This window comes from Mercenaria mercenaria, chromosome 14 (assembly GCF_021730395.1).
Source record: "Mercenaria mercenaria strain notata chromosome 14, MADL_Memer_1, whole genome shotgun sequence".
NCBI lineage: Eukaryota > Metazoa > Mollusca > Bivalvia > Venerida > Veneridae > Mercenaria > Mercenaria mercenaria.
Genome location: NC_069374.1, coordinates 73,291,331 through 73,308,388, shown reverse-complemented (window position 1 = coordinate 73,308,388; position 17,058 = coordinate 73,291,331). Strand labels below are relative to the sequence as shown.

General features: G+C 33.8%; 1 protein-coding gene across 1 annotated transcript; it reads left to right on the top strand.

The window, feature by feature from the left end:
- The first annotated feature begins 1,086 nt into the window (after window positions 1-1,086).
- LOC123527620 (protein draper-like) lies at window positions 1,087-12,900 on the top strand. The gene is made up of 9 exons (XM_045307223.2): window positions 1,087-1,184; window positions 2,485-2,542; window positions 3,627-4,982; window positions 5,341-5,473; window positions 6,174-6,247; window positions 6,508-6,564; window positions 7,872-7,931; window positions 8,770-8,817; window positions 9,517-12,900. The coding sequence occupies exons 1-8, from the start codon at window positions 1,140-1,142 to the stop codon at window positions 8,808-8,810; spliced, it is 1,824 nt and encodes a 607-aa protein (XP_045163158.2). The 5' UTR covers window positions 1,087-1,139; the 3' UTR covers window positions 8,811-8,817; window positions 9,517-12,900.
- The last annotated feature ends 4,158 nt before the right edge of the window (window positions 12,901-17,058 follow it).

The following is a 17,058-nucleotide window of genomic DNA, read 5'->3' as shown; positions in this document are numbered from 1 at the left end:
GCATATCCTAAACATACCAACCTATTATGACAATATCATACATACCTAAATTTATGACAAGAGGGACAACTTGAATTTTGGTATAATAATTGTAAATTTCCCCCATTTGGATGGGGATATATCCTAGTCAACATCTTATGGGATAAATATTTCTCAATTAATTCGAATTGCCAGAGCGCGCAGTCTGAGCATTCAATGAATGTAATCAATATATTACAAATAAGGTTTTTCAGCAAGGCTACCGTTACTTTGATCCAACTGTTTAAGAACACAACGCATGTTTAGTGTTCAACCCTAAACAGTTAGTCGCGACCATTTCCTTACGGAACATGTGGAGACTGTATGATAGGAAGTTCTTAAATCCTAACGGGACTGAGTTATTTTGATTTCTGTATTCCGGCCTGTTTCGTCGGGCTCTTAAGGGTAAATCCATGTTGCTCTGTCTTCTGCAAAGGCATTGTGAATATGCGTTTTTTTGGTTCTTAAGAATTGCTTTACATATAAATATACACGAGAATTTTTGTGTTTTACATACTAGCATGCCTTCTGTTGACTTTGCATGTTTTAGCGATTTACCCGACGGGGATACATTTAATTGACACTGTCTTGTGACTTTGGAACATGGTGGGGGTAAGAGTGAGGTTAGGTGCACCATAAACCGGTTTAAGCCCTTCAGTGGTGTTTTGACACTGACCGTTCAAAGGAGGTGCCCCACTGTGTTCCTTTATTTGTTAGTTTTGTCCTTGTGTGATTGTTTTATGTAAGTGTGTCGGTTGGTCGTGTTCACGTTGATTACGGTTTGGGGAGGCTGCGCTTTTGGAACGTGACTTTCCCATTTTGCATACTTATCATTTTTATTTTTCATGGAAGGTCGGTGGTCGCCATGCCTGAAACAATGCCTATGAGCCCGTTTGTCCTTCTTCGAAACCGAAAGGTTGAAAAATCGTCATATGGCCTTAACTATGTCGACGTAACAATAACAAAAATCATACGCTTTTAGTCAGTTATATATGTATGATATACAGCTGCATATTTAACACGCCTTAGTGAATCCTACTTTACTTCCTGTTATACGATATATATGTACACAACTTTAGACCTAAACGATCGTAAACTTCCATGACTGTGATTGTGATCAAATGATTTATATGTACGCTTTAAAAATGAATTGGATTTTGAAAACGGTAGGTGCAAATGCTTTTTTTCGCTTATAAACCATCAGTTAAAATAAACATCCTTTGTGGATGATTACTAATTATGTATGGTTGAAATGATCTTTTTCCAATTCGCAGCACTAGAAATTTGATAAGTACGTATATGTGTTCAGCCAACCGTGCTCAAATTATATAAGTGATACATGTAGCGCTGTTACATTGATGAAACAATTTAATGTGAAAGTGGAATATTGAGCATGGCTTTCCAAGTAGAAAATATAAGATTAGATGATGCGTATACGGTAATGTTTAAGGGCATGCATTTATTCCGTTTCATGCACGTCAGTCTAAAATTAATAGCCTGATTTATAATTGCTCTGTACTAGTATCTGGCATCATTACGCTGTTAAGTTTATGTGACGTATTGGTATTAAATATCAAAATATACAGATGGTTTGCGACTGGTTTGTGACAGTTCAGTCGGTTCTATAAGCTTTTCTTACAAAGATCAAAATATTTACTATGATTCAAACTAAGCTTTTAACTGCTATTGGATGGTTTTAATTGTGATGTTTGACGAATGAAGACATCCATGTACGTTTTAAGGTACCCGTTCCTGCCTATTAACAAGGGCTAGCTCGGAAGAAATAATGGTATATTTACTGATTACAGTCACACATTCTGAAAATAAGCTAGACAAAAGTTGTGTCAAGAAACGTTAAGAGCGAAAACTGTACCTTAAAATCAACAAATGACACTTCAAACATAAAGTAAATACACTCAATCGTGGCACTCACATTTTGAGACGGTAAGAACATGCAAATGAAGCTACTATATGTCTTATTTATAACTATTGCAATTTGTATTACTTAATAAAAAATTGTTGAACAATAATTGTGTTTCTATCAGATGGGTAATATTCTTTAATATATGAGCGATACATTTTGCTTCTGTTAACGTTATAGTCCCCATGCTCTATGAGTTACGCCAATAGCTAATTTGCATTTCTCGAGAGGTGGCATCAAAATATAATAACGTGCTAATAATTTATGGTAATTAATGGTTTCTGAACCGATGTCGACCAAATTTTCAATCAAATTTAAATATGTTAAAAAACGTCTATGTACAGTAACTCTAACACCCTAGTTCCGTTACAAAAGGTACCGACCATTTCCAGGCTGTGTCCATAGTTTCAACTTGTTTTTGTTTGCATTGCTATATATATTATGTATGATGTCTTGTTTGGTTTTTGTGTTACTTCTTTTCCCATTTTACACCCCTTCTACTGTTTTACATTTGGATGAAATAAATTACGTAACTTTATTTTCAGATTTTAACAGTGTGGATTTATCAACGGATATTTCTGGAAGAATTCATGGTATATGGAGGTAACGAGTTAGATAATACAAAAAAAAAATAAATAGCTAGAATTATGTCTACTTGTTATAAGCTTAAAAGCAACCCATCGTTCAAAAAGTTTGTATTTATCGTATGCTGATAAGTTTTGTAGTCTATTGAAACAAGGAAAAAGCGTCTCCCTGAAAAAAAAAAGTTAAACACTCAGTGCACGTGCAGGAAGGATACATTATTTTACTTGATAGTAAAGTTTCATTTGCTATCTCGCATGTTATCAATCCCATCTTTTATCGCTTGGCGACGAAAACCGACTTGGATCGATTCGCTATTAGACTAAGTGTAGAAAACAATAAATATGTTTTAAATCCAATTTTAATAAGAAAATAGAATGCTTTTCAACCGTCAAAAAAAAAAAAAAGAGATTTAACTCATATACAATACTTTTTTTCATTTATCAAATTTTCAAACATTTTAAGAATGGACGAAATAAAGTATATAATAGAAGATTCTGAGAAAAATCAGTCGCTGTTACCACTATTGCACTGTACATTTGGAAATACATCTAAACACATGTATTTCTATTTATTTATTTATTTATTTTGTTGGGTTTAATGTCGCACCGACACAATTTAGCTCATATGGCGACATTCCAGCTTTGATGGTGGAGGAAGACCCCAGGTGCCCCTCCGTGCATTATTTCATCACGAGCGGGCACCCGGGTAGAACCACCGACCTTCCGTAAGCCAGCTGGATGGCTTCCTCACATGAAGAATTCGACGCCCCGAGAGAGGCTTGAGCCCACATCGGTGAGGGGCAAGTGATTTGAAGTCAGGGACCTTAACCACTCGGCCACGGACATGTATTTCTAAGTCAAGTTACATATACAGTCATTTTGTACGGGTACTTTTAATCTATTTTATTTGCTGACTATTTCAAAATGTTATAAAACTCGTAGTATCAAAATTATTGTAAAGATAAATCTTAGTAAAAATTAAATTACTTTCTTTTAATTTAACATGTTAACGGACGCATTTGCTAACTACCTTAAGATAAAGAAATAAACATAAAATATAATTTAACCATAGTTGTGTAGTAAATAAACATGGCATATTTCAGATGGTATTGAAATTGCGGAATGTAAAATCAACTGCGCATGTTGTAAAGATCAAGACTGTGGGCCAGGTAACATCTTGTCAGAAGGTACGTGTTACAAAGGCTGCATTGATGGGTACTATGGTGTTCGGTGCTATCAAAAATGCACTTATAACTGCACAAAATGTGATCCTGTTGACACATGTACTTCCTGCTACGATGGATATTACCCCGGTGCAAATAAGGACTGCACAGAAAAATGTCCCACTGGTTGTAAATCATGTAGATCAAGTAAGCATTGCACAGAATGCAAGGAAGACTTTTACAACGCAAATGGATCAACAGACTGTCAATTTCGTAGTTGTCCGTTACACTGTCAATGTGAGCAGGGTAAGTGTGTGTCATGTGAACCTGGTTACTATGATGCAAGTTCAGAATGCACCAAGAAATGTCCGTCAAATTGTGTCACGTGTTCATCAAGGGATACCTGTGAAGTGTGTAAAGACGGAAATTACAATGGCCACGAATTTGACAACAACAATAATGTACTTTTGAATAACTGTACACACGGATGCCGAACAAATTGCACCAGCTGTTCATCTTTTGATGAATGCCTACAATGTGAGTCTGGTAAATATGGCATAATTTGCAAAAACGAATGCTCAGCCGGGTGTAAAAGCAGGGTTTGCCTGAAGGAAAATGGCAAATGTGAAGACTGCTTGAAAGGAAAATATGGAGAAACATGTAGCCATCCATGTCCCTACAATTGTAATGATAATAAATGTGACAAAGAATCTGGATATTGTTTGGCATGCAGTGGAAACTATGACGGAAACGAATGTAACCACTGTAAAGCAGGATTTTTTGGGCAGTCATGTAATGAAAATTGCTCTAGTCAATGTTTGAATTCTACTTGTGATAGAGCTACAGGACAGTGTGATTTGGGTTGTAAAAGTAATTATTCTGGAGATAGATGCTGTGTAAAGAATGCTAATTGTCTTAATTGTTCGTCAAACACTGAATGCAGCAATTGTAAACCGGGATATTTTAGCGAGGGGTGTAACAAATCATGTTCTCCAAATTGTGCAGATACCTGTGAAATAAGTGAAGGCTTTTGTGCGTCTTGTAAAGTTGACTTTCATGGTCTGTTTTGCAATTTACATTGTCCAAAATCTTGTAAAGCACCACAATACAACATCAGTAGATGTGAGCAGAAAAATGGAAACTGTTCCTATGGGTGTCTTAGTGGTCGTTTTGGTCTAAAATGTAGCAGGACGTGCTACAGCGGTTGTATTGATAATATATGCATGCAAGATACGGGAATATGCAAAAGAGGATGTGAGAAACCATTTAAAGATCCTGCGTGCTATTTAACGTCAGGTAATTAGTATTTTATATTGCAAAAATGCTGATGTTTAAATTGATCACATACATTGTCACATATTACATGTTTTCTGCTTTTTAAAGAAATGCAACATTTATTTTAACAAAAAAATAGGAATGTGTAATTTTTGCTAACTCAAATTATCAAATGTAATTCATGTCATAGTCTATTACTGCACAGCAAACACTGTGTTTCAGTACAAATGGATCATTCTTCGAAATCGATATATGGAAATTACTTTCGGATTTTTATTCACTTGAAGACACATAAGTTTAGCTGCTTTGATTAATGTACCTGTACATTTCTGTCACATGCATATCTAAAACTTAAATTCTTCTCATGCACTGTTTACAGAAAGTCAGAAATCAGAGGACAAATGCCAGACAGTTATTATAGTAATGGGTGTTATCATAGCACTTCTAGTTGTGCTGGTCATTAGTTTGATTGCGTCTAAAATTGTCGTCTGGAAAAGACAATATACACAAAGGTAAGTTAAAGTTGTTGTTTAGAAAACTGTAAATGAATATCGTTTACTGTTATGAACTGATCTCTTATAATTCATGATGATGGTATTTATATTCACTGTCAATTTTACATCAATTGAAAACAAAATGCACGTACTTAAACTGATCTTCTAATTAGTATAATATTTGAACGTTTTGCATCAAAATATTTGCATAAAATATACAAAAAATAGAGTTTATATATAATTTGATATCTTAGCACATTTTTGAACGCAAACATTGCTATTCTGCAGAAAGTGTTACAATAATTAACGGGAGTTTTGATATTTTACATTCTATATTCTTCCATTGCAAGACCCTAACGTTTTAATAGTCGCAGAAATAAAACAGTGAAATTGATAAACGAGTTGAACAAACACACGCAGAGTATTTAATCTTTGTTAAATAGTTGATACTATTTTAGTGAGAAAGCTATATAATATCGACTTCTATCTATTCATGCGCATTGTTGTGACCTATATCTTTCTATTTTTACATTCAATTGTTAAAATGTGTTTTGGTAAAATGGAATATTATGTTAACAAGTTTTGTAACGACTTTTGATTTATGATTAGTGTATGAGGCTATTTACGTCATTGAGTAAACAGACGTCAATGAAATTTCTTAACATAAATAATTGATACCGATTTGTTATGATACAAAACATAACTGCTCGAGTTTCAGAAACAGTAAAGACGCAAGAGTAGCTTTCGAACATGCGACCTCATATGCAAATATTGAACAGAAGGGAGGAAACGGTTTGTTTTCAATTAAATTAACCAGATTTATTTTCAGTTTCTTTTGATAAATCTATCAAAAATTAAAAATTAACAAACGTTGAAATAATAAACATCTACTTAAGCAACATTTACTAGATGATATCAATATTGAGGTTACATTTCTAATCAAATTCGTACCGTAAAAATTGTATAAAACAAAATTGGAATTATTCTTTGGGAAACAAATATTCATATCTCTAGTTTATCCTTGATCACGAGGATGTAACATTTTATTGCAGAAGATATGTCCACTAGGAAAGATCATGTTTACTATAATACAAAGGATGGCCATCATGGTAAATATCTCTAATTGTTTTAATTTAAATGGTATTGATTGATTTCATACATTGAAGTCAGTGTTCCCTTTTAATAAGTTTTGTTTAAAAGAAACACATATTCACTGTAAATTTTGTTATAGTACAAAAGGGAAGTACTAGATTACAAAATACTTATCTTTAGTAAGCAAATCTGTTAAAGATATGAAAAAATAAATATTCAACAGGGAAAATCTCTATTTGTTTTGATTTTTCAGCCATTTGCATGTAGTATTAAACTAAAATACACAGTTTATTGACATTTCATCGACGCTGCAAGTTGTACACATACTTTTAACTATTATGTGCCATCTAAATATAAAATAACAAAAGAACAGTTTGTAAAACACATTATCCTCTACCTTCTTGGTCTGCCGGAGCGAAAGCAGGTGGGTATGTAAGTTTTGTAAGCTTTGAACTTACCAAGTGACCTCTAAAGATTTGTAGGGCACCTACTATATACTTTCTGTTATCTTCTACGAAGTTTGAAAGTCGTAAGCTTAAGACGTTCTCCAGTAAAAGGCCTAATTGATCAGAAACCGTTTTCAATTTCAATGTCACCATGATAGAGACCACTGAGGTACTAACACTATAAACTAAAGTGGTCATATCCAGATTCAAAAGTGCTCAAGATATTGATCGGAAGGGAAGCCATTTTCAGTTTCAAAGTCACTGTGACCTTGACCTCTGACGTCAAAAGCAGTAGGGATCAAAATGTGCGCACTTGTAATAATTCAATGAAGTCAACAAAAACAGCAAGTACAAGCATTATTCAATATCCAGACACCACTGGCCAATACATTTATTCACTGACGACTGGCGACCATAGTACGAAGGCAGTAAACCACGGATTCTTTCTATACCGAGCAGAAAGCATTTTCAGTATCAAGGTCACTGTCAACTTGACCCTCTTAATCCAAAGCCGAAGAGGTTATCTATTAACACAGGCAAACGCCTTATGAAATTTTACTACTGTAGGCAAAAGGCGTTCTTTAGTTATTGAGCGGAAATTGTTTTCAGTATCAATGTCATTTGTGACCCGCAGACCCCTGGACAGTAGGGCCATTTACTGACCACATGTTATCGTCCTATAGATAAATGTAGCACGCTGCCGACGGGCCGGCTCACGGACAGAGGGTCTGATGATAAATATATAACAAGGTTGTTCTGTTATCCATTAAGGTGATCATAAAAAAACTATAAGAATACTTAGAAATACATTTAAATGTATAATGCCCTGTTGTTCTCAGATGCACTTCCAGTTAAAATAAACATACACATATTTTCAGATTCCTTAACTGCGGGTAGTTCACAGCAAAGTGAATATGAGAAAGTGAATTCAGTAGAAGGTATTGTCATTTCAGACGTGTTTTAATTCTCTTTGCTCATTTTTAAAGATGTTTAACGATTATTTATGAGACTTTAGGTAGTTCTGAATGTTTGGATCGAAAAAACTACAGTGTATAATTTGATTAAATCCTCATTTTTCCAAACTTATAGGGCCTTGTGCTTAATTTTTTTGCTAGACTGATTTGAAAACTTTGTACCTCACGCAACTTTTTATATTGGTTGTCTATGGGAAAATCATATTAACTTTCATAACATTTTCGCGAATAGAAAATTTTCTAAAATATATATTTTAATGAAAGTTCTCACAGTTGTAAATAAACATTTGGCCTATAATGTGGTGAATTAAAATGTATAGGTCCGTGTACTTATTTTCAAGATATTTGACATGATTAAAGTGCACATTTCACACTAGTTTTAAGACTTTATTTTGAATTATTTAACGTGTCAGATGTTTTAAGATCATATTTTAACTTTAGAAAGATAGAAACAATGCCATTGTAATAAATTTACTCACAGTTTTCGATTAATTTATAAAATGATTTTCATTTCCGTACGCCGAATCCAGTCTTTATTCTACATTTTCCGGAAAAATGACGTTACGCCATAACTTCCGGTTTATCAAACGTACAGAACTACCTTAATGTCCAGAGAGTGGATTTGAGTATTATACTGTTTTGTTTTAGGATCATCTTAACGTCATAAAAATGATTATAATTTATATCAAATAAGGATCGTCTTCCATATTTTGTTTAAAGGCAAAACGAACTTTGACTCTACCTTGCTCTACCGTACAGCAAATGGTTTGAAATAGATGTAATCATTATATAACTATTCTAGTTTCAGAACACGAATATGAACATATATCGTCTGCTGTTTGATCACCAAGTAAGTATTCTGAATGTAAATCAATCCGAGAACATTTTCGATCTATCCTCTTTGAACCGAAAACTGACTTTTAAATCAAATAATACTGCTCTCTGTTTGGAAGGAAGAGGACGCATATATTCTTTGCTATGCACAGGGTACATTAAAAATCAGGATGTCTTTTTGGAAAGACCAGGGCTAAGATTTCTGTCTTTCTGGTTTAGTGAGATCAATTATGGTAGATGCTGAATTTGGCACCTTAAGTGGCTGCCTTTGTATTTAAAGCATATTTGAACATGTTAATTATGGAATCCACTATAATAATAATTTTACATATCAGCATCTGACACATTTTTACCTTGCTCAGTTTAGACAGGAAGTCAAGGAAATCATAAACAATGACAAATGTTCTAGCGATTTATCTTAAAGAGTATTTGTTTAGTTTCCCAGTTAATTAGGATGTTTAGTTTCCCAGTTAATTAGGATGTGTTTAACCTCCATTAGCCTGTTGTTCTTTGTTATAATGAGTTACAAACACATTTGTTTTTGTAATTTGGCGTATTCAAAAGATATAGAACTGATATCATATTGGGAGTGCACCAATGAAATATAAACAAAACAGTGCCTAGCTATGCAGATTGAATATATTAAAAAATCATATTTGCCCTTTACTTTGTTAATATTGTTTTACATTATTTTATTCATAAGAATTATTTACAGATAACACAAGCTAGAAAACATGGAGAGGACCAAAACGACTGATGTACAATTATAAATGATACGCCTGGCCAATAATGTACTATAAATGATAACAGAGTATATTCTGGATTTACAATAAATGTATATGTACTTTATCCAGTGTATGTGTATATTAAATGAAGTATTTAGTTACAATTCTATTCATTACTGATTTTAATTATAGTGTAGTACAATATATTTGTTTTTAAAGTGTTTCATGTTGTTATATTTGATGAGTAATAACATAATTACATTATGCAAATAAGTTAACAACTAACTTCCAGATCTTTGTCAAAATTTTACTTTATGGGTATATGTCTCATTATCTTTCGCATACACTTATGCTGTCTTAATAAGGATACCGTTGATAGGCAAAAATAACCTTTACAAAAGAAACATGGTTTTATTTAAAACGACCGCCTTAGCTGATAATAATGGTAAACCATCTTAATATTAATATGATTGACATTTGTTATTTTTATACACATATCAGAAACATCAAGCATGCTATTTGTCGTCCCTAAACAAATCCAAACAACAGAACAGATCAAACTGTTACATGAGCTTTTTTATCGAAAAGTGACGTATCTGATTTCTTATTATGTGCAAATTATTTTCTAGTCAACTTAATGAGAATAATAAGAATAATAGTAATAGTAATTTTACATACACTAGAGATATGACCTGTTTTTGCAAAACCTAGGCATGAAGTTTGAAAGCTTTGAAATGCAGGCAAATATCCATATATTTCCCAACAATAGATATGTTCACTATATTTTAACCAGAAGTGTATTGTTATGATTATTTAATATTTTCATATAAAAGAAATTTTAAGATCAAGGAATTATAACTCTTCTTCGACATGTAGAATATACACCTCAAAGGGACAAATTGGATATTTTCTATATGTGTTTATTTTATTTTACATTCAACAGTGGTATGGATTGTTAAACCATGATCCATTACTAGTATACTGTTCACTAAAATATAGAACATCTTATCAGTCTGATCACCTACAAATACATGCTCTAATTAAGCTCTGACCGAGACACGAACCCAGGACCTCTCACACCTAAGGCAGACACGCTACCACTTTGCTATAACAGCAGTATGTATAGCTAGACATTGTAAGTGGTGTACCGTTATTCTCTACCCGACTACATTACGTTAACTGGAAACATGTTGTGTATAACATATTTGAAGATTGGCAGTCACATTGTTAGCTAACGGCAATTTTCGTGTAAAGACAAAATATAATCTAATTTTACCAACATTTTTAATTGGTAAAAACTGTCCAAGTGTTTTAGAGTATGAACTTACTAACTGCCCCAGTGAAATATAACTTACACCGATTCTTCTGTATTTGACCTTTTAGCAGCAGGCGAATGGCAAAGACAGCGAGCTTAGTGCAAATTTACGCAATAATTTTACAAGTTTCGAGAGGATTTCAATCGATAGGAAATTACAGACCTTTCTGCATCACACGAAGTCTTTAGCATTCGCTGTCAATCAGTTGTATGGCTAAGATCGACTGTCATTCATACATTCATTCATTCATTCATTCCAATGATTCGTAGACACAGAGTCCATTGTTTACAGTTAAACTCGTTACCAGTGCACTTATTAAAACCATTATATTTACAAAAATCAAAGTACGTTAAGAACTCTTGTACGTCTCTACATACACTACAGAAAGTCAATTTCACTTATTTTGACATCATAATAATCATGATAACCATAGTGGGAGACAATCCTTGAAAGCATTTGAAAATCATGATGAGAAAATTAGCAAAACAATAAGCAAAGGGGCTTTTCTGTAAGGAAAAAATTGTATTCAATTTTGTGTCAAAGATATTTTTTCGTCCAGCATGGTTATAATAGCTTGGTTAGCAATAGAATACCATAGGATAGCTATGATAGAAAAGGGTCTATTCTGCTGTACAGTAGAGTAATTATTGTTGACAGTTGTCCAACTGCTCAAATTGGGATGGAAGTTTGTATGTTTACAATTATCAAACAGAACATAAGAAGTAATATTCAATCGTGCGTCATATTTCGTCTTTTTTGTAATTATATATAAATACGACCTGTCTTTGAAGTGCTGAATATAGAATGTGATCATCTAAATATGTTACTTTGCGTTTTAGTATAAGGGATATACGAGGGATGTTCTATTAAATCGTATACAGTTGGAATAACAAGAAATTTGTGGAGATCGATTCAGGAGGATTCCACAGTCATTTAACACGGCATTAAGAATCGTAGCCCATATGTAGCGCAATGTGCATCTCTTCTCAAAATACTCCCCTGCATGTTTTCAATGGTAAAGGAATCCATCGTAAATAGCACTCGACGTTCGGTAATCGTTGGAATATTTAATAAAGTAAACTGTCGCTCTATAGTTGTACAGTTGCAGCATTACGTAATTTGAGATACGTTACGCATGTTGTTCGACGTCTTGTATGTTGCTATTATCACCGCTTTTACGTCGTCCTAGGGGTTCCCGTAGAAAAACTGCGATGCCACTTAATAAAGTAGTGTCTGCGAAACATAATAATACCTCTCAACACGTTTCAACGTCTTCAAATTTAAAGCATATGAGGGAGTTATTTCGTTTTCTATATACTATTTTAGATTTTAGTGACTTTCCGTTGCGTCGCGGTATCTTCCGACATCGCCATTTTACATTATGTGTTTGATAACTTGCATCAATGAAAGGAATACTGTTCGACAACTTATGTTGTCGCTTTTTGAAATTTTGGCAGCGTAACGTCAAAATAATTTATGATGACGCAGATATGAACGTTAAGCAGAAGTGATATGACAACATGCTTCGCTATAACAGTTTGAAGGCAGATCACCAATACTATATCGTTGTGCCTTATAGCTTCTACCTCTCACACGTATAAAAACAACAACAACAAAAAAACATATAATTTTTTTTTAAAAGTTACTTTTATAAAAAATATATATATAGTTTCTTGGAATTCGATAAGATATACGTGTGTGTAATATAACTGTAATCAGACGTCAATAGAAATGATTTATTCAAGTGTGTTCGATTTACTGAGAAAATCCTCATATAGCATGTAAATTTTTGGAATATTGATTTGTTCCGTTGTGAAAGGTGTTGTTCTTTGTATTACAAGTGTTTCGTGCAGAATTGTTATTTTGTACACTACCTGCTTCAGTTATGTGTTTAACCTGTGAGAATTACCGAATATGTATATTAGATTTATAATTATGATACATTCATTCATTTTGCTTGCATGTTTACATATGTTTGTTTTGATTGTATCATTTATTCATAATATTGTCTGACATTGTACTAGTCCCCAATGATAACGTGACTCCCGCCAAAACGCGAGGACGAGTCAATTTTATTATAACTGATAAAATTTCACAATTCATAAAGCTTGCACATTACTTTGGAAGTAAATATTAGTATTTGTTTCATTTTAACTATCAAGTTAATATACTGCAACATAGCTCAGTCAGGTAAAATCCAGGTAACAATTTGATATAAGCAAATAGAGCTTCATAAGGATTTTTTTTCTGATTTAATTTTTTCTTATCGTTTTCATTCTTGTTCCCATATTTTCATTTCTTTCTTTGATCGTTTGTATTGCATATATGTCTTTTATAACATAATATTATGTTCATTATTCGCTTAACGGTGCATGCTTTTAATCAATATCATCTTTGATATGATGCTATACCTTTCTCATGTGCCATATCGGCCTTAGATATTTCTCTGTCGTGTTTTAACAGAGCACATGAAGGAATCTAAAAAAAATTATGCAAAAATGAAATAATAATTAAATATCGATGCCGAGTTTCGAACACACATGGCAAAAGATCTGTTTAACATGGACAGTATGCTTTACCTTTGAGCTAATTTGTAACTGGTACTAAAACTAGACATATTTAGATTTTAACATGTTAGAAAAATGTTGAATTCTCTATGTTCCATTTTGATCTATTTATAGTCATGTTTGTAAACATCAAGTTATCTTTGGGGCATAGTACCGGTATTTATTTTTGTAACCCTATTTTTGGACGGTAATGAATTATTAAATTATTAGTTCCAAAGAACACACTCACTTGATTGAGATATGAAAGTTGATTTCTGCATTTTATAAGCACCAACATTTGACATATTGTATCATATCTCAATACTGCTGTACAAATAACAAAAGTAAAAAACATACATAATATACATGGCATGGATCAGTCAATTACTCTTATAATATTATAAGTGCCGCTTGAGTAATGTTATTTATTATACCTCACTTTTGTCTGCAATGATAAATACCAATCCCGAGAAAGAGATATTTTGCCTATCAAAAACATTTTTTTAAAACGAAGGTCACTGTCAGGTCATGTGACGGCGCTGATATTTTGAATGTCATATAAGGGCAAATAACTGCTTCAGTTTTGTAGCCAAATCATGAAATGCCTCCCCTGTACACATATAGTAGTGACATCACTATTCAATGTGTACACAGGCAATTCAGACGACAGTAACTGTCAGAAAGAAAAAAAACAACAACATTTTTTAAACCTTTTTATGCACTTAATTTTGTTAGGTATAATGAAATAAACATCATATGGCAAATGACGGCTATAACGGAATAGTGCGACAGTCAAATTACTGTTGCTGTCTCCAGATATCTAATTTTGCTCCTTTTATTCTTATATATTTCATTCCTATTACATTTTATCATATATTGTATATCTGCAATAAAGTCACTTATAAAATGAGATAAGTGTCGACATTGTCTTCTTGTATGTTGTTCCATTTTTACCAATATAAAAGTATTTTCATCGTTTTTTAACAAACGCATTTATGTTCTCCTGTAGAAATAAATTATGGCAGCGTTCTTCTTTGAACTTTACTATTGATACTGAATTCTTTGCCTTTTTCTCTTTTTTGTATATACTTCCCTATCGCATAAAAGACAAATTAACTGCTCAAATGCAGATAACATTCGGTCAAGAGACATACTTTGACCCGTAATTATGACTAAGCTTTTTTTCGCTAGAAGCATTATGAAACAGTATTATATAAAGACGGACTTGTACGTTCTTTATAAGACCCTCTCCTTTTCATTAGATTACCTGTTGTCATATTTGGATATGACGTAAACTACTGACATAGCTCATTGCTATTCCAATGGGAACTTATGTCAAGAGACAACCGATGGCCGCTTAAAATATGTGATTAAACTTGTGTACTAATGAGAGTAGTCACCTTTCGAACCAGAAATAAATTGCGTTCGTAATTCAATCATCTATGTTTATTTGAAATATAAAACCTGCTTCTCAGTGTTCCGAGTGAAAGAGAATCAGGAGTTTTAAACTAACTGATGAAACTTGGCCTGAATATTTTTTGGGTTGTCTTCTTCCAAGATTGTTCAAACGTTCATCTTGATTGCAGATAAGAGCCGCCAGAGCTAAACATAGATATAAATATGTGTATAAACATGTTCATATTTCCCTGTATGTATATAGTGGAAACTTTATAAATCTTCTTGATGGCCTGATTTCAAAACGATTTCACACAAATTGTCCTTTGTGATCCTCTTCAAGATTGTTCAAATTATCCTGTTTCGTAAAAAAATGGCCGCAAGAGGGCGTGGTCTTTATGTATATATTGGAGACTTTAAAATGTCTTCTTGGAATGTACCTGTTCAAGCATGCAACGTAACATAACTCGGATGAGCGATATAGGTCCATCAGGGCTAACTAGTGATTTAAGTTACCTTCCATGGAATTGCAAGTATTTGCATCTTTTATTTGCGGTTTCAGACAATGCAAATAGCAATAGTTACATCTAAATTATATTTTGTTACTTTGTAATCGCTTATTTGTCATGGTGTACCGAAACTTATTTATAGAACGTGAAGTAAATAAGGACCCTTTACATTTATAAAGATCGCACAGTTAACCTCGGCGCATAGAGACATCTATTTGCGGGGCGTACGAAACCGAGACAGAAACGATTAACGATTATGTGGAAAAATAATCCAAAGACATACAAGTTACGGGTCAAATCATGCAACCGCATTGCCTACTGCCGTTGCTTATTGGTTACAACTGTGAATTACACTTACAGAAAAAAATATTCATCGTCTCTTTGTGACGCTAGCGTTCGCCGGTAATTTCCGTGTTTTTTTTTTTACATTTTGCATGTTGCTTTAGAAATAAGCAATACGTGGTGATAATTATAGATTCTTAAAGGCAATTCCAGTTGTCAATTTAGTATTTCTATATAAATATTGCATTCCTAAGAGGCTAATAAGAAAAATATATGAATATCGATCGAGGCGCCAGCCGAGGTCTATATTCATATTTCGAGGGGAGAACATTATTCATATCACCATATCAGGAATGCAATATTAATTTTATTATACAGAAAATTATGGTGGCCGTCTGTGTATAAAATGTCGCGGGCAACTTACAAATCCGCGAGATTTTCTGTCAAAATCGTACAAAATGTCGTGAGGAACATATAAACCGCGATATTTTATGAAAGTTGTTGGAAACAGCAAGGAAAAATTTGACTCCGGTGGCCGGTAGCGTCCATAGTTTGACTCTACATTTTATTCCTCAACAGTCTATAAAAAGTGGAGGAACAGAAAACGATCCGCGACATTTTTTTTTGCAATTTTGATACAAATTCTACAAAAAGTCGAGGGTAAAAATTAAGCCGGGACTTTTTGTTTCTCTATAACGGTCTCGTAAAATGTCGCGGTGAAAAAAATAGCGAGTATTTTAGCCGCGATATTTTATGCAGACGGAGTGATTTGAATACACCTGTTCTTTTCAAAATTGATATGAAGTTGGTAGTAGCAGTATCAGCAAAAACATGAAATCGGCAGCTGCAATAGTAGCAGTAGCAGTAGCAGTAGCACAACTGTGATATCGGCAGTAGAAGTAGCAGCAGTAGCTGTAGCAAAAAAACCCCCCAAAAACACCGTGAAACTGGCAGTAGCAGTAGCAGTAGCAGCAGCAGCAGTAGCATCAGCAGTAGTAGCACTAGCAAAAGCATGACATAAGCAGTAGCAGCAGTAGCAGTAGCAGCAGCAGTAGTAGCAGTAGCAGTAAATGTAGCAGCAGTAGCAGTAGCACTAGTAGCAGTAGTAGCACCAGCAAAAGCATGACATAAGCAGCAGCAGCAGTAGTAGTAGCAGTAGCAGTAGCAGTAGTAGCAGCAGCAGTAGCAGTAGCACGGTAGCAGTAGTATCAATAAATGTAGCAGCAGTAGCAGTAGCACTAGTAGCAGTAGCAGCAGTAGCAGTAGTAGCAGTAGCAGTAGCAGAAGTAGCATTAGCAGCAGCAGTAGGAGTAGCGGCAGTAGCAGTAGCAGAAATAGCAGTAGCAGTAGCAGGAGTTACAAAAATGTGAAATTGGCAGTAGCAGTAGCAGCAGTATCAGTACCAGTAGCAGCTGTTGCATTAGCAGTAAGCAGCGGCAGTAGTAGTAGCGGTAGCAGTAGAAGCAGTAAAACCAGTAGCAGAA

Coding starts and splice junctions, on each gene's coding strand:
- LOC123527620 (XM_045307223.2), top strand. CDS start 1,140: ATGATTTATATGTACGCTTTAAAAATGAATTGGATTTTGAAAACG. Junction 1,185..2,484: donor TGAATTGGATTTTGAAAACG/GTAGGTGCAAAT, acceptor CTTTATTTTCAG/ATTTTAACAGTGTGGATTTA. Junction 7,932..8,769: donor GAAAGTGAATTCAGTAGAAG/GTATTGTCATTT, acceptor TAACTATTCTAG/TTTCAGAACACGAATATGAA.